This window comes from Schistocerca americana, chromosome 1, assembly GCF_021461395.2.
Source record: "Schistocerca americana isolate TAMUIC-IGC-003095 chromosome 1, iqSchAmer2.1, whole genome shotgun sequence".
Lineage (NCBI taxonomy): Eukaryota > Metazoa > Arthropoda > Insecta > Orthoptera > Acrididae > Schistocerca > Schistocerca americana.
The window spans coordinates 977283893-977306697 of record NC_060119.1 but is presented as its reverse complement, the minus strand read 5'-3'; the positions used below and the strand labels follow the sequence as shown (position 1 = coordinate 977306697).

The window sequence follows — 22805 nt, the reverse complement described above, 5'->3', positions numbered from 1 at the left end:
ATTTTATTTGAAATATTTAACTGTCATAAAATAAGTACCAGGTTTTGTTGAATTCTTGGTGAGGACAGATGTGTTTTATACATTGATAAAAAAATAGTTGGCATAAAGTGATCACTTAAAGCAAATGGCACATGGTACAGTAAGTACTGTTGCATTGTATAAGGAACTGGATCGCTCTCTTGAGCAAGAAACTGTTCATAGTAACATTATTGTGTGATTTCGACTTTGAATTGTGAGGTTCCTCTATGATACTTCAAATCATATGTAACTAATGCCGAGACAGAACAACAGTTGACTACAAACATTTTAAGCTCTGTCAGATAATGTTTTGTAGAAGTTTGGTTACAAAACAAATGACATTTGGTGCAAATTTGTGTACTTAACAGTGATGACCAAAATGTTAAGATCATCTGTACATCAGTGCTGCATAAATTCAACAAGGCTTTCGTGGGTGCTGGAGGTATATTGCATCATATGTCTACACGCAGGTCACACATTACTCATAAATTATGGCCTGGTGGTTTGTGGTCATGGAACTGGTGGCAGATACTATCTCAAATGTGTTACATTGGATTAAGAGCAGGTGCATTCAGTGGGCAAGACTTGTTCACTATAATTCTCAAACCACTGTATCATGATTCTTGCTTGTGACTTTTAATGTTATCCTTCTGGAATATGCCATTGTCACTGGGATGGATGTCAATGTGGTCCACTGGTGTGTCAATGATGTCCAAAGTGGTCTTGATGCTTTTGTTACCATAGGTCCCATGGAAGCTCAGGGAATGTGCCCCAGAGCATAATACTATCCCTATTGACCTGCTTCTATGTTTACAGTGCAAATTTTGAGCAGCTATTCGCATGAAGGATGGCATTTCTAGGCGCGATCACTCACCTGTTGTCTCAGATGTAATTAAACACATTTCTATTTATACAGGACAAATCTCTATCATTTCATACCAACTGCAATCACAACAGACATTGTTGTTGTTGGACAACAGGGAACAAGTAGGAATAATCTGCTGCAGTGCTCAATGTTTAACATAGTGCAACTGAACTGCTTCTTGTACTGAGTGAGGTGATGCAGCAGTTAGTACACTGGACCCGCATTCGGGAAGACGACAGGTCACTCACGACTGCCCATCCTAATTTAAGTATTCTGTGATTCACAAAATCCCTTCTCATAAATGCCTTTATGGTTCTTGTGAAAGGAAACGACAGACTTCCTTCCCCATCGTTCCCTACCACGATGGGCCCCGATGATCTCGCTGTTTTGTCTCCTCTCCCAAATCAACCCTATCTTCATTTACAGAATGGACAAGCTGTTGACCTTCACACACCAACACCTTGTCATCTACTTGTAGTTTCACCATCCTTGAAATATTTCCCATATATGCTCAAAACAGTAGCACACGAACAGTCAACCAGCTTCACCAATTCAAAGATTATCAATCACAAGCTCCAGCCTGTAATGATCTGCTCGTCATAAGTCACGTGTGGGGGTTTTCCCATTTGTGGATCATATTGTCCCTCCATTTATTTCCCTTGCAATGTCAAGTGCCCACAACACACCAGACAGCTTTCCTTCTTGCAATGGACAGTGGTCATAATGTTTTGACACACGAGAGTATATTCAACTAGTTGTAGATGTCTTGAAAGTAGGACCTACTGGATAAACACTCTTTCCCTTTAAGAAGCCAAAATTCCAGTAGTGCCAACACACACTTTAAATATTGATGAATCTGTTCCTAGCTTTTAGAACTGTTGCTTCATCAGAGGGACAGAGGCGATAAGTTGTGTAAAGTTGGGAGGGAGGTTACTCTGATCCTAGAATGTGAAGGACTCAATTGATATGTTGAGAGGTGACAGATAAATGAAAGTCAGAGGTGAGAATTCAAAACATTGTGCTAGCTTTGGCCCAGATGACAGGACAGTGAGACAAGCAATGACCACCAAACTGGCAGATCACTAAATCAGAAAATCAAACTGTAACCATGAAACTTTGATAGTCCTCGTCTACAGATCAGCTCTTCACTGCAACACATTTCAACCCAATGGATGACATGATCAAGACCCTGGTTGAAGAAGTTGGCATTTTGGCTGCTCAGGAATCCTTCTGCTTTGAAAATCATCATTGTGGAAATGCTTGCCACACTAAAGTTTCTTCATCAGGGGGAAGAGGTAGTAGTCACTGGGTGCCACACCAGGAGATTAGTGGATGATACGGCATTCGATAGACCATTGCTGCAGCAGCAGCAGCATCATCATCACAGCAGCTGTCCTGTGCAGTATGAGCCTTGACATCGCCCAGTAATCTGGTCACGAGATTTCGGTAGAATGCTGCTGTGATGATTTACCCTTTAAAGAGGCATCCATACAATGCTTTGTGTTCAACTTCACGTATGCGCACAAATTTCCAACAGCACAACTATGCATGCGCATTTGTACGTGGCTAATTTACTGGGAATGGAGGCCACAGGTAAGGCACGTTGCTTCCTGACTTGGTGGGAATCTTAGTGCTTTTTAGCAGACTAAAGGCCACTTGGACCTGAGTGTGTGTAGTAAGTTGAGATTGTGCTGTGAAGCGATCAATGTGCAATAATTTGTGTTGACTTCAAAGGAAGCGTGCTGAAATTTATAGATTACACGAGTCATATGGAATACTGCTGCTAAAGATTATTTTAATAAAAATTGGAAATGTGATGCCCTGAGTGTAAAGTATTACATAAGTCTCCAATCATATAATTGCGAAGAACAAGACTGTGTAAGTTTCAGAGTAGTAAAACAATGAAGAAAGGCCCACAATTTATGAAAAGTGTAGTATATGAAAACTGTGGACGAATATTCATGCTGTGGTAACTTAGAAAACACAATTGCTGAGGAGCTTGACATCTGAAGAAAAGAAATGTTGGGCTAAATGCAGCTCCTCAGCAAATTACTAGAAATAGAAATGAAAGACATTGACAAAGCAAAGCATATAGAACTTGGAAAACACAACCTCCCTTCCAGTGGCTGCTGGCGCTCATGTAGTTCTCAAGTGTGTGTAGTCTGAGGATGTTAATCTACATATAATAATTCATGATTAAAGTTGTGTAAACAACTTTTTTTATAAAATGATGCATTGAAAGACAATTACGCTTTACGTAGCGATGACAAACCTCCCTCAACTATTTTTCAGTTTCAGGAATAATCACTGAAATGAAATGCTTAGTTTTGGAATAAGAAATATACATGTATCACTTTTAAACAGTTTAAGTCGCTGGTTACTAGCTAACGAAATACCGTTGCCAGCCTTATCGCTAAGCAGAAAATGTAAAACCTCACTGTGACATCCTCCTGAAATTTGCAAACAAAATGTTGCCACTTTGTATTTCTTGTACATCTGTTATTTAGATACTTCTTCACCTACTGTCACTTTGTCATACTTTTGTGACAATAAATGCAGCACAAATTCCCAAGCAAAGAAGGGGAATCCATTGCAGACTGCTTGCGAAGTGATGCAACGTATGGACATGAGAACGCCCATGCGTGTGTGCATCATATCCACAAATTTTTGTGTGTGCCCTGTTATTCCTGTGCATCTGTGATTGCGCCCGAGGAAAGACACATCTTGTGAACATATATTAATGACCATCAGAAGTTAACCCTACTCCTTGGCAGTCAAAAGCTCAGAATCACCTTTACCTATAATGGTATAGTCTTCGCTTTTTCATTGTTGTTGAATCCTCATTCCAGCTACTCGTTTCGTGTTTTTTTTTTTTTGTCATAGTGATACACTGACTTGTCCATAGTGAAGAGGCAGCTAGAGAAGGCTGCCTAGATTTGCTTGACAAAGCTGCAACATTTCCGCTGCTGCCTTTGTTCTGCAGGCTACTTGATTAGGTGTAAGCAGTCACAGAAACCAGCAGGCAGTGACTTGTGTTAAAAGCTGGTCCTTCACTTTTCCCATTATCGTCTAAATTGCAATACACTGGTTTTCAGGGTCAAGGGCTTCCACTTCCCTTGAGATGCCATCTTCGTCACAGAAGGATGGTCTACTGCTTTGTTCATTGTCTTGTTTGACAATACTGAAAGTGTCTGTGCCACCTAACCACTGTTTCATATTGCTGCACAATGCTCCACTGCATCAAGAAGCTGTGTCCTCTTATTTTGGCTCCTCTAGTGGTGTACTAAAGTACTGTAGTGCACATGGTCGTAGTTTACTTTCACTACTACTCATATTCCTGCATACAAGCATCCTCCTGGACTTGAGGAGGGATGTATGAGAAACTACTTGGAATCATATATATGCTAATGTAACTCTTGCTGTTCGAGAGAGAATTGAATCAAATTTTGCATGTGGTGACGTTATATTTATTGGCTATAATCAAGCTCTTTCCAGTTTTTTTGTCAAATAATTTGATCAGAATGTTGATGGGTGCTTTCAGAACGCATCAGAAATGTTTCCTCAAAGGTTAGTTTACTTATCACTTTCAAAAAGTGGTATGTTTTTCTTAGTAATTAGCTAAACAAATCTGTATACCAGCTTTTTAATATGTCTCAGAAGTCTCGCAAGAATTTTTAATTCATGTGTGAGATACATGGCAATTTTTTCTTCACAAAAATTTACTACAATGCACTTTGAAAAATTTTGTACCACATGATTAAAATTATGGTACGTACAAAGTCTGTAGCAAATTTCACCTTTTTATTCGCAGTGCTTCAGCAGAAAATGTGCCTTATGCACTGAAAAATGAAAGTTGTGGGAAATGCAGAAAAAGATAGGTTTTATGCCAAAAATGAGTACCTTAATGTTGGCTGTAACAATACATCTGGTCTTTATTGTCTTTGTGTAGCTGTTTTTTTCTAGTGTGATCTTTCTTGCATTCCCTTTTGGTGAAACCAAACAATGGAAACTTCAGGTAGGAATATCAGTAATGTAGGAAGAGAGATTGCTACTTTAAAGAGAGATGTTAATTCACAGTAAGTAGCAATCTCTCTTCCTACATTGTTGGTGTGCCCTTTTGGCAGATATCATTCACCGACATTTCAGTACTAGCATTTCACATCATCAATCTTAACACTTTTTCAGTGAATCAAATTCCATCAGATCCTAGTCTCACAAGGGCACTGGTTCTTCCAGCATTACCACCATTGAATGCCGGAAAAGCATCTTACAAGGAAATTTTAACAGTAGCAGATAAGTGAAATGTTGTCTTTGGGTCTCTCTCCCAAATGAAGTTATTAAAGCTTTCATTAGGGTTTTGTGTTCAGTGTGTGTATTTCTTCAAAATGGTAATTGATTAAATCGTAAGTGGGGGCACACAGCCACCTATACTCTATAGATGTCTTCTCTGATGGCAGGAAATAATAAAATATCACAAACAAGGCAAGGACAGAGTTGTGGAGCAAAGGTGGTGGCTCTGCTCATTTGTTGAAACAACATAGCTTTTACATCTTTTGTAATACAAATTAAACTCTGAAAATTGGAGACAACATTTCTAACATGCTACGGAACTATGTGATGGCAAAAAATTTCAAAATTCTGATCAATTTTACATACCTACCCCCTAAACTTCCGTTGATGTTAATTCTCTGCCCCCCCCCCCCCCCCCCTTTTTATTTCATCTTTCCCCAACTCGTTAGTTTTTACGTGCCCACCACCAACATCTCTGCTTTCCTCTTGGTTCTTAATTGGATTTTTCATGTTTCTCATCTTAGAAATTGAACTGTACTTCTCATTCTGTCCTGTCATCTGTCCCAAAGTTGATACATTACTTACCAAAAGACAAGGTATTACCTTTCATGTGGCATATCCCTGACATCCTGCCCCCCCCTTTCATCCTGGTTTACACATCAGGTGAGTCCCTTGCATCCTGGTGTCTTGAGTGACCTGCCTCCCTTCCCAAACATATTCCTCTTTCCTCACCGATAAAGGAACCAACAATTTGGAAAGCTAAAAACATAATTTTTTCCTACACTTTTTTGTTATAGGCAGTATTGGAATTTTACCTCCTGAAGGTTATTGGTGGCTACTAAACTCTCTCTACATAACTTTTCAGTTAGATTGCACAGAATTCTTTAAGCACCCTTATGAAGGATTTATGTTCCAGGAGGCATGTTTTCTTTTATTGTGATTTTGTGAATGAGTCTTAGGTGCAAAGCTTCCATTCACATTTCACTGATGTTATAGAACACAATGCATTCTGAACCATTTGGCTGGTATGTTTGTGCTATTCTTTAATGAGAGCTTTTTAAAGTTCCAGAAAAGGAAAGCCACATTGTGAGAAGTATTTCCTTGATGTTATATTTTGAATAGTTGCAGGACTCTACTCCTTTCATGGCTCCATTTTCCTGAATTGTCACAAAGATCCGGTTGCCTCCAGAGTTCACTGTATTCAGTGCCTAATTATCTCTGATCATGAGGGAACTGGAGGAGATGAGATGTGCCATACTGCTAAATTCCTCATCTCTTCAGGCACTGTGAGTGCCCTTTTGTCTCTGCAACAGTTGTATCCAGCCAATAAAGTAGTCCTGGATGTCTGCCTCCACTTACTAAGGCTGGAAAAGGAGATGTCTTCTGCTGAGTTGCAGGACACACAGGTGGTGTGGAGATGGAAGGGTGGGTGTAGCAGGCAGAGGCATGTTGTGCCCCCTCAGCTCAGTTTGTCGTTCTCCTGCATGCATCTTACTGTTGAGGCACAGTCATACATTGATGGGACGATGAGTGGTTTTAAGTGACACGCTAAGCTCCATATAGTAAAGCCCACAATGTGGCCATGTGTACCTCCTTCCAGTCGTGCAGATGGGACGAGGTTCTCCTTACTCGTCTTTGCTTAGGCCACAGCCCTATGACTCAAAGCTTCTTGCTACAGTGAGAGTAGGCTCCAATGTGTTTTGCTTGTGACATAGAGATCACTGTGTGCCACATTTTGTTAGATGGTGTTTTATTTCCAGACAAGAGGGTAGTGGCAGATTTGCCAGCCCTCTGTTTTAAATGACTTCAAACAAATATGGGTAGAGTTTTAAGGTTTTGTGATTTGTCTAATTTGTTCTATTAAATTTTATGGATATGTCCTTAATGTGGTAACTGTGACTGGCTCATCCATATTTTTTGTTTGTGATCAACCAATCACATTTCCCTGCTCCTTCCTTTTAGCTCCTTTTAATTCTGTTTTAATCTCAGGAATAGAACCTTATACCCCATCTCCATTTTCCGGAAGGTGTGTGACATTGAGTGATACGCTAAGTCAATGTGAGTGTAGTGGCTGAGAGTGGATGAGTATCATTTTATAGTTTTCCTTCTCACTGTGTGACAGTGAATGTGAATGTAACTAAAATTGTAAAAACTGCGCTGTTGCTACATAGTTGTCACAGCCAAGTTACTCAGTGTTTCTATCCATTATCTCAGGGTAACAAAGAAATGAGTTTGAAACAATATAGATGGTTGGAAATTCATAGTCTCAAAATAATTCTCACATCAGTTCTTTCATTTTGAAATATTACTGATTGTACACCAAGGAACTGTCAGACAGCAAAAGAAATGTTTTTCCGAAGTGCTTAAGTGTCCTTCAGGTTTCATGAACAAATCTGTATGAGGCTAAGCAGTTTTACCATTGTTTAACCTATTATGCTGTCACACACTTGTGGGATTGCCAACTGTCAGCAAATGTGTAAATGATTTGCTAACTTCGGGACATTTGCTTCATGCCCAGCACAGCTCATGAAGACTCCAGTACACAGAATTGCAAGATGGATTGGCAAGCTCAGGTCAAAATGAATAATACGACTGTAGGAAATCGTCTTGCCTCAATCAGATGCTGACACTCTTTTTGACAGTGTGATATGAAATTGTATCTTGGTAAATTTTCCTTGCTCATTGTTAAAGTTCTTTGGCAAGTGGAAGATGTCTTCAAATCACAATTGAAAATGAATATAACATGATTTAGAAACTGGCCAGGAAAGTGACCTGCTGACAGTGAACTGATGTTTAATGTTCTGCATATCTGATAGTGGTTGAAAAATATGTGCGTGCTATAATTTGTATACCAAGTTTCTAATCACATTATCACTACATCAGTGAAAAAGATGGAACAATCAACCAACCCAGGATTGTTATTGGAATAATTTTAGATGAAGTGCTAAAAATTACAAAGTTTCAGGCCGTCAGTTATAACTTATTCCAGAAAGTTAACCTCAGAACATCTTCCATGCTTTGTTACTGGAATACGTGTATCGATTATGCATGCACACTCTAGCTTATGGAGAATAAATAGTGTAAGTGATGAGGTAAACAATGCATTATGAAGAATGTCCCCTTCCCAGAAAGGCAGTTCACACAAAAATTAATTTTCTAAGGTCAGAGGTGTTTTGTTATCCATTTGTTAAGGATTGTTTTAATGACAACCTTTTGTTATGCTCCTAACATGCTTGAAAGCTGCTGGTCACTATCTCAGAAAAATCAACTCGGTGTGACAGAAAATTAGTGTAGTTGTTACAGATTCTAAATAAATGAGGAAGTGATTATTTTGAGTATGAATCGGTTCCATTTTATGCATGTTGTTTCCTTATGATTCCAGTATGAACATTGCAGCAGATACTTCATCTAAATGTTAAGTTTTGTAAAAATCTGAATTGCCATTAGTATACATCTTCCTGTACAATTAAAAATTCAATAAGTAAGATATTTTGCAGTTGAGAATTTTCTTCAATTTAATTTTTAGTTTGATCTCTGCATGTCATGTACACCAGTTGAGACAGAATTTTCGTTTCATGGTCTCATCTCTTTAGTGTGTAGCCCTTTTTTTAGAAAGGGAATCTTCTGTTGAGGGTATTGTTGGTCATATAAATAACAGAGAAATCTGGAAATGCTATCTCTTTTTTCCTTGTTGCAGGTACAGGTTTGTGCAGGATATTTCATTTACTAAATAAGACTTGGTGGAAACTCATTTCGTGTAAAATACCAAAATTTGAGGAATTTTTCATTGAGTCATATTATCGCAAATTCTGAATTTGAGATGACTGAATACTGCTGCTCAGCTGCTAGAATTGTAATAGGGATGATATTGGAGGTTGTGCTCTGAATTAATGATGCAGCTACTCTTTGAAATTGTGATCTAAGACATTCCTGAATTGTCATAAAGAGTAAAATTAGAGTAGTTAAGTATGCAAACAGATGCAATGGGCCTGCAGCCTCTGGTGGATACTAATTTAAAATTGTGCATGTTGTGTTTACGACTGAAAGTTTTCACTGGTGAGAACTGAGTATGTGGTTACTTTTCCAAAGTGTGAACTCTGAACAAACTGATGCTTGTGATTGCGTGAGCTTCCTCGTACGAATTCTTGGATTCAAGAGCTGCTTGCAGAATTTATCTATTCTTTGCAGATTCATATTTATATTTGACATTAAGAACATATGAAAATCATAATTTGGTTGAATGTTGCAGCAGAATCGGAAGTGCATCAGCTTTTGGGCCTTGCACAATTTTATTATATAGTTCACTAGACTTGTTAAATGACTTTAAAATGTTACTGCATGGTCTTGGTTGTGTAACTGTTGGGAAATAGATTTTACCGTGATGGAACTAGAAGCTGTAATAAAAAGATTGTCAAAATCAAAAATGATTCTGCACTGTTTCTGCCCATTTATGATAGCTGTAGAGAAGAGTGAAAAGTTGATGACGGATTATTTCACATTATAAAGTGTTTCAGCCAAGAGCTATGATATAATATTTAATAGATAATGCCTGGAAAAAAATGCTGATACACTGGCCTGTGAAGTAAGACATTTAATTCCTAGACTTGCAAGTTCTTGTCTGCTGTTCAGATATCTGTTTATGGTTACTGTTGTAAATTGAGTTTCTATGAAATTTCCCAACAATGCAGAAGAAAAATGTGATGTTGTTGTTCAACTTTTGATTTTGAATTTCAGTATTCTGAAACATGATGTATAATTGCAGTGAATGTTACTTATTTCAGACAAATGGCCGAATTGTTCACGTAAATGGATCCCGCACATGCCTGTAATGGTTTTCTTGTTTTGACTTTGCATACAGGCCTCATCTGCCAGACGCAGCCATGAAGGAAGCTATGGGGGTGGGACCGACTACAATAGTCGCTATAGTTACACTGAGGATAAGGGAGGTTACGGAGAGGAGAGGGGCCGCGGATATCGCGAGGAAAGGCGGTCCGCAGGAGCTTTCAGAGACCGCTCAAGGGAAGATTATCCCCACAGAAAAGCAGATCATCTGGATTCAGACATGCCTCCACCCTCAAGTGGACCTCCTCGCCATGTGTCCTCCCCCCGTGGCTCCTTCAGGGGAAGAATTAGTAGCAGAGGCTCAAGAGGCCTATCAAGATTCATGCTCGCCAGAAGAGCTGACTCCATACTCGCCAGGAAGAGGAGATTAGTTGATTCTTACACGGTCCGCAAGCAATATCTAGCAAGAGCTCATGCAGAGAGTTTGAGGAGGCTCAAGATGCAAAAGTTAAGGAGGTAATAGCTGTTAAAATATATTTTAAAAAAGCATATGAAAATGATTGAAAAAATGTGATGTATCATACAGAACAGGAGGATTGTCAACTGGTCAAAGTATTTTTTTCTTTTGACACTGAATATTCCTGGAAAGTAGTTTGAAAGAAGAAAAAGCAAAACACATGATAAGCATTTCGCTGATAATGGCTTAGATGCCAGTGATTATCTGTATTTTACATGTAAAAATGTGATGTCATGTGTTAGGAATGAATAGTTTGTATAAGTAATACCATTTTTAATGGTATGTGTGTAGAAAAACCAGTTGACCTCTGTTACTATGGTAAATGAGAGATAGCAAAACCTCTAAACTAATTGCATGTAAGAATTATGTGTACTATGCTGTGTAAAGCATAAGCAGACAGTTACTAATGATGAAACTCTACAGAAATGAAAATGATTAATTAGGTTTTCAAATACAGATTTTTGAAGAGATAAATGCCCCAAGAAATGGCATATCTTCTTACTTTGTACTAAGCATTCCATTGATATGAAGCATAGATGAAATTTTATGTGACGGAGAAGGGGGAGGGGGTTCTTCATTATGATTATGAAATGGTTAGAACCTGAAATGAACATCATCTACAGATGTACTAAAGTATAGTTACATAAACTTAGTATGTATTATGTTTTCTTCTTATTTTGTTCTCTTATTTAAATCCTCTGTGAAAGTAGGCTCAGAGAAGCAGCTGCAAAGAAAGAGAGTGCAAAGGCAGAAAAAGATTCTGCAAAAGCTACAGAAGATATAAGTGACGAGGAGAAAGAAGCAAACTGGGAAGAAGGCAAAGCAGCCAAGGTAAGATAAGGTTCATATTTGTTGTTATGAAACAAAGAAGTCCTAAATGTTTTTTGAAGTGCCATTGCAAATTTTTCTCTAAGTGTTACTGTTACCATTACTCGAAAAAGCCACCTGTTACTCTTTAGGCTAATGTTTGCTACTGCAGTAGCAGAAAATGGTAAGTGGTGAAAGTCATGGAAACTAGTTTCATATCACCTCTATGCTTGTGCAGTATTTTCTTGCAGTATCATTGCAGTTATTTTCTGCGAAAACACCCTACTCAACAGGGGTTAAAAATGGCTTGTTGATTTAGGAGCAGGTGATTCATTTTCACTTAAACAAATGCTGTGTGAAACAATACTACTGACCATTACACTTGCTTCAACAGGAAGGATAGAAAACATAATTTTTTCTTGTGTGTTCGCTGTGTAGTAGGAAATAAAAATGAATAAATTTGTAGATGCTTAAGGGGTATACGGCGTGCAAAATTTAGTACATGAAACTACCACCTGTTGAAGTTACAATAGCCCTAACCTTGCTGGGAATAGTGGAGTGATACTGTTGTGTACCCTATTGGATTCATTACAATCGCAGCAGTTATGTCTGTTCCTGTGGACACTAGTCGCATTGGCCTGTTAATGTCTGCATGACATTGAGAATGGCCCTCCCGAACCCATGAACTGTGTGTCAATTGTGGGATCCCAATGGACATGAATAGCCTGGGACAGGATAATTTTGTGAAACAGCAATGGGAAAAATAATGTAAAATTAGCAGTTTTTAATACAGTAATATGAAATTGATGTTTTTTTATGAAAAATTAATATATTTGTAATTTTGCTGTACAAAAATGCTACAAATTTGAAGATAGCAGTCCACTAATGAGCCTACTTGTAACTTATTGTTACGTAGCGTCAGAATTGCATTTAAAATTCTAATTTCCTCAAGGCTAAGGTTAGCATATAATCTTAAAATAACAGCTCAATTTTTCCTGTTCTGTTGAACTCAATACAATGGGACAATACGCAGTAGTCTGGAGAAGCCTTGATCCTGCCTCTTGTCAAATTGATGTGCTGGTGGGTGTTTAACCTTCTTAAATAAGGCAGAACCCAATTGTCCAACATTCAAATGCAGATTTCTGAATTGAAACCTATTGCATAAACTTCCCTTATATAGAGAAAGGAGGTAGTGTTTCTCCTAACAATTTGTGTGGTTGCTCGGAAATGCTAATCATTTACGTATTCAAGCATGTAGGATATTTCATGCCAAATTGGTGTTTCTTGTGTGCTGTTGCAATCAATGTTCATTGCTAGCACTGTATTATCTTTTCAGTTTTTAGTGTCCATTGAATCGTGTGGTTTGGAAACACAGGTTGATTCAATCCTTTGTCACACAAGATAATTTAGGAAGTTTGTCTTATGACACAGCAGCCACCATGATGATTAAGGCATTTAGTGTGTAAAATTGTGTGTTGAGTATGCTGTAAAAGACAAATATTAACCCTAGCATTACCAACGTATTTTTTGTTACATGTAATACCAACGGGGGGGCCTCAAAGGCCCATAAAGAATACCACAATTTATTTTATCATAAATCAAGTTTATTTACTTCTGATACCTCTAATAACAATTCAAAATGCTTAGACATTGTTTTTGTATACTGGATAATAAAAGATGTTATTATAATAGGAATAAAATGAACAAATCACGAGATTCAGTTTATATATTTTTTGGAATAATGTTTCAAAATAGTGTTTTCTTATAAAAACGACTTTTTTAATTCGATACACTACATGAAGCAAACAAAATTTACTGTCTCATTCTGCAACGCATTTTTCACACAACACTGTCTTCCTGCAGTGTTTCCCACAGACGTGTTTGTGGCACTGAGAGCAGGTAACAGTTGACTTTCCCAGTTTGTTGTACTTGATCTTTTTAGATGCAGCTTCTTGGCAGCATAGGTGGCACCGTCCACGTGTTCCTGGTTCTGCTGTTGAGGATGATGGTTCTACAGAGCAGCTGAGCTTCCGTTGTGTGATGCTTTCCATTGCCATTATTACTGGCTTCTGAAGTCCATACAAATTTTGTGCCCGTTTATCTACTTGAGATCTTATTAGTTCGAGACCTAAGTTAGTGATAAAAACTCTTCTGCGGCTTAGCAAATTCTTTTTCCAATTCGGAAAGTTGAGGAGGAAGAGTGAATATGCATTTATTGCTGCTATGTCAATGAGTGTGTAGAAGAGGGACAAAGGCCATCTTCTTGTTCCTCTCTTTGTGCTGTAGTGTCTTGCCATCTGGTCTATGGTGTCCACACCTCCCTTTGTAGAATTATAAAAAAGATTTATGTTAGTCTTTTTTGAGTCTTCATTCAACACCCCTTCTGAGTGATAAGTTGAAAGCATCAACAGCAGTCGTTTTGGCTTCTCGCGGACTAGCGTTGATGCAAGAGTAACTGGTGGCCTCTGTGTCTGAGGGTCAGTATAAGCAAAGATGGAAGAGTGTAAACTGCGGCCAGTTGTAGTCTTCAGCTCTTCAGATATGTGTCGTCTGTTAGACTGTAGGGTGCCAACAAGTGTGAGGTGAAAATCATTCCATAGAGTCTCAGCAAGCTTCACTGAAGTATAGTACCGATCTGTGGTAACATTACGGCCCGATTTTTCAATAGGTTTTATTAGTCTCTATACAATTTCCATCGGTCCATTTGAATGCTGTGTATTTCCTGACTTGCCTGTATAGATGTCCATGCTGATCACATATCTAGTCTCAGAATCAGACAGCATTCGAATTAGAATGCCGTATTTTTCAGGTTTTTCTTTTAGAAACACCTTGAATGGACAGCGACCACGGAACAAAGACAACATCTCATCCACTGTTGTATGTAGACCAGGAATGAAATACAATGGAAGTGAAGAATTGAAGCTTTCAAAAATTTCCCTCATTGGAGCAAACTTGTCAGTCTGGCGACGAATTTCTCTTGTGTTCTTATCATCAAACCTCAATATTTTAGTCAATTAGAAAAATCGGGTCCGACTCATTGATCCATAGTACACTTGTCGGCCTTGAAGCAAAGACCATAAATCTTGGACAGGTATCTTATTGTCATGATTTGAACCCATGATTAGCAAGAGTCCTATATAACAAAATAACTCATCTTCATCTGTGTGCTGAATACCTAGTCGAGAAGCCTCTTCATTTGAGTGTAGTTTTATTAGATTCATAATTTGAGGTGTAAAAAAGAGCTCTATAGCCTCTTTCGGAGATGCAATTCTTCCTTGTTGTCCTAGCCCCATTCTTTCTCGCACTATATTTTGTACAGAACGCCGATATCGTCGAGATGGCTTCGTAATATACTCTCGTCCACTTTTTGCAATGAATTTATCACATTCCGTATCATTATCATCTGGTGGATTGGCTTCAACCTCATCTTCATTCTCAGACGATGAATCAGTTCTAATTTCTTCCACATCATCATCCACTTCACTTTCCTCTAAATCTGATTCGTTCAAAACTTCTTCTAGCACTCTTTCAATGGAACTATCACATAAACGATGTCTACTCATGTTGCTGGTTCAACAGCAGCAGAAACACTGAAAATAACAATGGTCCGCTTCATAATAATATGTCTGAAGGCAACAATGCCAAAATTCGTTTCATGGTAAGAATTTGAAACGAGAGACTGAACCTCGTAAATCTTTCCTTGCTATTACCAACGGGTGGGCTTCTAAGGCCCACAGAGAATTAAATCAAGTAAATGAATTTTAATTACATTTTTATTCCGAAATTCTGTAATGACTCAATAGTACATTCAATAACGAACAATTACCTTTGCTTTCAAGTTCATATATCAAAGGGTGTGGATACAACATAGAAAAACTGAGTCAGTGGGCCTACGAGGCCCCCCCGTTGGTAATGCTAGGGTTAATGGATTTGACAAGAAAATCGTACAGTTAATTTCATAATGTCACATTGATGTAAAGCAGTGTATTGGACTCAAATTCTTCAATTTTCACAAAAATACTTTAGTGTCATGTACTGCATTTCCACACAGTTAACCTACTATTCTGGCACTTTTACATTTTGGATTAGAGATTTGCAATCTGCCTCTTCTTTCGTGTTCTGAAAAATATGGTCTTTGCACAAAATCTTGGTTTCAAGGAGTCTGTATTGTCTTGCATTAACATTTCCAGATCAGATTTGTATGGTCTCTTAATGGCTACTTTTTACTTTCACTCATGAGTAGATAATGGTTCAATTGTAACTGCGTTGTATGCTTCCTTCAGTATTATACAAAGTTACAATCTGTTTCCTTTTCTGTCAGCAGTCTCTCTTGTCTGTAAGATAATGAATGGACGGAACTAATGGCAAAGAGAATGTCTGTTGATGTTCAGTGTACTTATACTGCAAAAGTGAGATGTATATCACTGTTGTTGAGATTGTGCTTTAGCACAATTGTGCTTAGCTTTTGCATTTGGCAGGAACACACAAGAGGTTGGGTCATGTTTTGCCAGTTGACCTGTTGTTACAGAGTACACACACTTTCAATGGTAATCTTTGGGAAATGGGAAAAGTTAACATAAAGATTTTGTTGTTAAAGAATAACAAAAGGCAGTGAATGTGTAAGGAATTTGTCATTCATTGTTGATTGTGTGTACTGCATAAGCCAACTTCTATGGAACTGGAATTACCCTTTCCTCTTAGAGCACATGTGAAAAGTAATAGTGGGCTATTATGTTAATGTTTGTTAACAATGAATGACCCAAAAAAAATTTTTTTTATAGGTGATATAAATGAAACCTCAGGACTTGAGCAGGGCAATAATACACACAACTGTGCTGCTGATTGTCACTTCATCACAAAAAAGTCATATAAATTACACACATTCCTCTCATTTACTGCGGATTTCAAGAAAACCACTTCGTATCAAAACTTTAAACAGTTGTAAGATACTTAACGAGAATTATGGTAGCAAAATTGTTTAAAAGATTTGTGATTTTTCTTGATAATAGCACATGGGTCCCTATAAAGTGAACAATACTTGTCCTAATTTAATTTTTTGTGGAATTTGTAAAAAGTATTTCTTGTCGGTAGTGAAGCAAACGAACACTTAACACTGCTAACACCGTAGAAAGGTAAATCCTTTGCAGCCTTCTGTCTGGCATTTTGACCATATTATTCTGAACATGGCAGTCACACATGGTAACAAATTGTATGTAAAAACAAACCCCACTTCCCTGACATAAAGTTGGCATTGAGTCCTGAGATATCATATACAAAATCCAAAATTTTAATGCTTATAAGTTATACATTAATTTATAGTTAGCTATTAACTAAAGAATGTCTTCACAGCTTTAATGAGTTATTGAAGCATGTGAAAAAACTTTGTTAGAAAAAGACCTGTCTTCAGTGTTAATTCGCAGAATCTGAAGTTCGCAGTCAATACTGACACCCATGGGCTCAGCAGGATGATGAACAGGGGAGTTTTGCAAGTGTGGTGTGTATTGTATATGATAACTCAGGTCAGAAAAGGTTCAGTTGCGTACATAATGAAGAAAAAATAAAACCTGGAGGTATATGGCACTAGGGGCTGAAGAGCTTATTGTCTTCCTGCTGTCCAAAATGATTTTTGTTGGTCAGGATTAGTCCGGTCAATTGAAGGAAAATTGGGGGAAAGATTTGTGTAGCTGCAGATTTTTGTAGGAGTAGGAGGTGGTGGTGGTGGTGGTGGTGGTGGTGAATGCATTAAATACGAAAAATCAAGTGTGGTGGATTGGGGTTTAAAGGTCACTTCCAAGTATAAAATTAAACTACATTAGATTTCCTACAAAAAGATCTTATTCATTTTTTCCTTTGGAAATACTACATTTAGCATTGCAGGGAATGGAAAAATCGGGGCACTAAGTGTTTCAATGTTATAAAATTGATGTGCGTTGTAAAATGAACTGTGTTAAGAACAAATTTTAAATGTATTCTAGTGTTTCTGACTTGGTGCGAGTGTGAATCTGTGTTACTTCTGTTTATTCCTCCAAACCACCTTCCACTTCTTTATGAGGTGACTTGGAATTAGCAGCCACTATTCGTTACTGGATAGCCGGCTGCTGGAAATCCTCTGGACTTCTTCTCTGTTGAATAACACTAGGTACAGGAATTTTTAGACTCTTTTCTACTTATGAAATAAGTTGACATACAAACTTTACTTTTCATCAGTTAATGATGTATTTGACTTTGATACACAATAAAACTCTTAATTTCAACATCAATATTTAACTTCCGGTAAGTACCTCGTACAATCGAACGTCAGAAACAAATTGAATTACAGTTAAGAAAGTTGGCTTTGATAACATAACTTTTCTTAACATGACTCAGAAAATAGTCTTACATATAGCAAGGTTACGTCAAGAGTTCTCAAGAGTTCTTTTTCAACTGTCTTTGTTTTAATAACAATAGTCAATGACCCAATAAGTGCAGTGCTGCATATAAGGTCCATGGTTCTTCCTTACACACACATCTGTAGATTGCCTGACAGCTTCTTGTCGGTGCTGTTTGTCCACCTTGTCTTTCTTCCTGCGACTGCACACAAACATGAGTAGTGCAGTAGGTAGAATTCTACCATCCCACACTCATATCCAGAACATTGTGTGTTAGAGACGGTAGATAGAATTTATACAGAAATTCTCAAATCACTACAGTATGTACCACATCCGAGTGAAGCAGGTCTATTTTGAGGGATAAATTGCAATCAGCAAGTGTAATGGTTGAAAGGCAGGGGTGAAGATTAGAAGCATTTAGGGAAGGTAGGTCGCTGGATTGTTAGTCACGCTGTTCTTTCCTTCATAAGTCTGCAAAACGAAGCACGAACTGGCAGTTCCCCATTTCCTCAGGTGCACTATGTCACAAATACGAACTATAGTGTGTTTCACAAAGGTACATCGACCCAGCCACAGCATGGTTTATGAATCACTGTTGTCACATTGTGCAGACATGTCCAGGGGTCACTTCCCCAAAGTGCCGTTACACTGCGTGGAATATAGATATGCATATAGACAGAATCTACAGAAATCTCTGCACGCTGTTCTGCAATGGTAGAGGGAAATGGATACTTAGTCACCCTGTATGGCAGCTGTGGCATTCTTCTGGGAAAGGCAACTTCTCCTGTGAGTGCTGTTCACTTTTTGATTTACAGACTACACCTTCCTAGCACTTCCTGTCCAGTTCTCTCTTGTGAGTGGATAAAATAACTCCACTGAGCTGGTATTAATAGAGTGGAATTGCTTTCAGTGCAGTAGTGAGTACTTATTTGCTGCTGTTTAATGCTCTACTATGTAAAAAGAGCTAAACATTTAGCCGTTACTTGTCTGCTGTGCTGAAGACCCTGCACAAAGTGTAGCATGGTAATATGTATTTGATATGTCGATTTCATTGTCTCCATGATCTGTGGCTGGAATAATTTTCACAGCTTGAAGGTATAAACTGCACCACCCTAGCCCCAGTTCTCCAAATCTCTGAAGAGGCCTGAAGGTTTAAATTGACTCCTTCCGTAACCGATGTAGGTCACTTAATTGTTAAGGAACTTCAGATATTTCCACAAAAATCAAGCAATGCATTACAGCAGGTTATTCCTCTTCTAGATTTGAACATGATGAGTCCTATTTAATCAGACATACCAACACTCACCGAGACAGATTCACAATGGGTGTGTGGCTTAACTCAGTGCAGTCCACTCAAGTGCCAAAAATTTATGAATGGAAGAGATCAATGGTGAGAGAAGTGCAGTAACTTTCTGATAACACAGTTAATCAGTTTTACAATGTGCCGTCAGTATAGACAGCAGCAAGTTGCCACATTTATTAAAATAATCCTTCTCACCAGCACCACGTAGGTCAAATTAAGCACTTCTCATCCATTGTTTAACAGAATAATTTTGTTTATTGGGTTACAGTTATAGATGAGTAACCGTAGATATTTCCATAGTTGCTCATGAATTCTTAGATCACTTCTATACTGATGTGAGAATGTTACAATATCTCTGTCTTTAAACGGACTGTCCGCCCACCTGTTTCTCATTGACTATGTTGAACCAGCAGCTGACAACCTCTTTCATTCTCGTCATATGTCATCGTGAGCGTCAACATTGTAGCATGTAATTATGGCATTGGCCCCTATCAAGAGTTTTGCAGTCCCCTGCAGAAATTAATATTATTGTTGAGTGTTTGTTCAATTTTGACTAGAAATGGATTCAGTCACACTCCAGTTTAAACATGGCAGATGTTCCTAAAGACAGTGTACACAGTATAGATTCCCATTGTTGGCAGTGTGATGCAACATGTAGGGTGCAAGTCATGTGTAACAACAGTAAGTAATACATAAATATAAGATCACAATAATGGTTCAGTTCAATTATTGAATTTCTGCTTGGCCTGTGATCTACTGATGTCGGCACTATCTCCATGATGTGTCCTGCCTCTGTAATTTTTCTCACAGCAGTATTACAGTTGTGGTGCACAACTTAATTATCTCACAACAATAAGTCAGTTTAATATGAATGAGTTCATTCATTAGATGTTTCATTATGGACCTATTTTCTTCGTCTCCCCTTAATGTCACTGTGTTATCAAGCTGATCAAATGCTGGTAACATCTTCACCCAATATTTTAATAGAACAACAGTGACTGTCTTACTCTTTTGTAACCCACTTACTAGATCATTACACACTCTCATAATCAAAATATTGATCTGGCTTCAGAACCAAGGAATGTCTTTTGAAGGATAACATTTCTGCCTTTGAAGGAATGTTACCCTTACTGGAATAGCAGTTTTAATGTTTGTACGTAGTGTCCATACGTGTACAAGAAATTTAATTGCAAACATGTTCAAATACAATAGTTTGTAACATGATGGAATTGTGCTGTTTCCTCCCGCATTTCACACAATTATTTTTTAAGCATAGCAGTAGTTTGTTGTGTCTAGTTCATAGTTTCTCGTGTAGCCTGTGTGCACTGTCGCCATGAGTCAAGTGTCACATGATTGTTTGAGCATCCTCAATACTGTATTGAGCACTTTGACATATTGGGAAATCTTGAGTCCTTTTGAATATGAGTATCATTTGCCCAGTTGTGTCCTTTCATTTCTTCAAAATGTATCTGCATGTGACCTCAATAGCAAAAGCTCTATAAATGTGAGACAACCCCTATATAATATATTAACCAGTATACAAAGTTAAGCTCAGCAGCAATAGTTAAGTGTGAGTATGATGATACTGTGTATTTTGAATTATGAATTTGGAAGAAAAACATTGTCTTATAATCAGGAAAATGTTAGTAGTAATTGATGGTTCTGGTAGAATTGTTACCTGTAACAGTTAGTCTGGCAGCATTGTATTCAGAGTAAATGTACTGAAGGTATACCCTTGGCACTAAGTATGTTGTAACCTAAGTGCATAACATGAGAGATGGAGCATGCACATATCTGCTGATCCAAGAGTCTGATAGCTGGATTTTTCGTACTACAGTCCAAACTTTAATTTTTTATGTTGACAGGGGCACCATCCTCTCTCCAACATGTTTATCTACTTCAATTGTTCATTAATGTATTCAGTTATGCAACACCATTGACAATGTTTTTATGCTGCATGGGTCCATATTTTGCTATTTTGTTACTACCTTTTGACATTGTATTGCACATCTATATTCATTATCTTACATGAAATAACTAAATTTTAGAAGGCTGAAGAGCAAGAAGGCGAAGGGGAAGGAGAAGGTGGAGACGAGGAGGAAGACGAAGAGGATGATGCTGAAGAGGAGTTAGAGGAAGGGGAGACACCTGACAAAAAGGAAAAGAAGACGAAAAAGGTTAAAAAAGAGGTTAAGAAAGAAACCAAAGATGAGGAACCGGAAGAAGGAGAAGAAGTTGAGGAAGAAGAGGAAGAAACAGAAGGTGGAGAAAAAACAGATAAGACTGAGAGTGAGAAGAAAGAAACTAAAAGTAATGGAGGAGTTCATGTGAGTATGGCACAGATAAATGCTAGAATGTAATATGCTTTCAATTATGTGTGTGTCACACTATAATAAATTAAATATGCTGTAAAGTTTGCATTAATAGATTCCATGGCAGCAAAGAAACATGCTTAATCTTGGGTAAGGAAAAATTCATTTCCTTATATTTAAAAAATTCATTTCCTTACGTTTAAAAAATTCTACCCTGCAGCGCCCTGCTTCACGAGTGGAGGAGCGTGCATACACGTGGTATTTTTTGTATTTATCAATGTAGTTGTTAATTACATAATTGGTTTGCACATAGTGATGGGTGATGCTGATACCCGTAAACCCCCAGTTTTCTAAAGAATCTAATTCCCATGTATCAGACAGCTTCAGATGTCTCATTACGTTTCAAATTAGGTATTGTGTTAAATATTTGAGTTTAAGCACGCGGGTGAGTTTTGCTAAGTTCGAAATTATGCACAAGCTTTGTTGGAAGTAGCTAAGTGCCCCCATTCTCAAATTCTGGCTTGATATATAGTGTGTTTGTTTGTGTGTCGTCAGTTGTGCTGCCTAAAGATAAATGCAGTTTCTAATTGTAATACTTTTCATATTACATTTGCTGATAACCTCAGTGTTGAGTGCCCTTAAGATCCTCCTTTCTAGTTTGTTAAACTTAGACATAATATAAGATTACAGCTCTCAACAAGTAAATTGGCAGCAATTTAAATTTTTAAACTCGATAAAAAGCAAATTTGCCCTCCACCACCACTTTCAAAGCCATTGTATATGTATGTGCAACTAGCACCAGGTTCTGTGACAGTGTTTTAATAGTATGGATGCCTGTTAAGAAGAAATGCCATTTGTCACTTAACCCTTTAACTGTCAGGCCTTTATATATCTGGGTGGCTCATGAATAGCTGGCCACACAAGTGAATTTCCACACTGGGCCAAAACTGCATTCCTTTTCTGCCGTTATCTGTAATGGATGGTGCCTGCTGATCTGAAGCCATTCGGGTTCCACTAATGTACAGCCCCTACCTGTCAGATCTAGTCTCACTGATCTCCCTGCAGGCCGTGTCTGTTTGTGTGTGGTGCTCATCAGCAGGCCAGAGGCCATGGGTAATGCATTTCAGGATTTGTAAATGTCTCACTGCAGTTTATAAACATTTCATTTGTTCTAGTACATTTTGGTACTTGCAAAGTAGTCTATATGTTGGAAAGTACAGACGATAACAAGAAATTTGTCAGTCGTTAACGGTTTGTGCGCTATGTACTTGTAGATTTTTCGAAAGCAAAATCACAAAATACCTGTAAAATAATAGATATAACACAATGGGTAATAACTCGCAATAATGAAACATAGTAGAACCATCATTTTATTGCTGTCACTAACAGTGCTGGTTTACACAATTCTTCCCCTCCGTATACCCTTCTTTCAAGAGGCCTACATTTTTGTGAGGTCATTTCTGGAATCAGTGAAGGTATTTTAAATCTGTCTTGCAACTCCGAGGAAATCCATATTTTTGTCACCAAATATGTCTTGTTTTAT

At 38.0% G+C, this 22805-nt stretch overlaps 1 protein-coding gene across 4 annotated transcripts in view; it reads left to right on the top strand.

The window, feature by feature from the left end:
- The window catches only part of LOC124615761 (neurofilament heavy polypeptide-like), an 87865-nt gene that overhangs the window by 48044 nt on the left and 17016 nt on the right, over positions 1 to 22805 (top strand). For all 4 annotated transcript variants that reach the window (XM_047143886.1, XM_047143876.1, XM_047143860.1 and 1 more), the window contains 3 exons: positions 10032 to 10471; positions 11183 to 11303; positions 20999 to 21277. In XM_047143886.1, coding sequence (XP_046999842.1) covers positions 10032 to 10471; positions 11183 to 11303; positions 20999 to 21277 — 840 coding nt within the window. The remainder of the gene's footprint in view (positions 1 to 10031; positions 10472 to 11182; positions 11304 to 20998; positions 21278 to 22805) is intronic.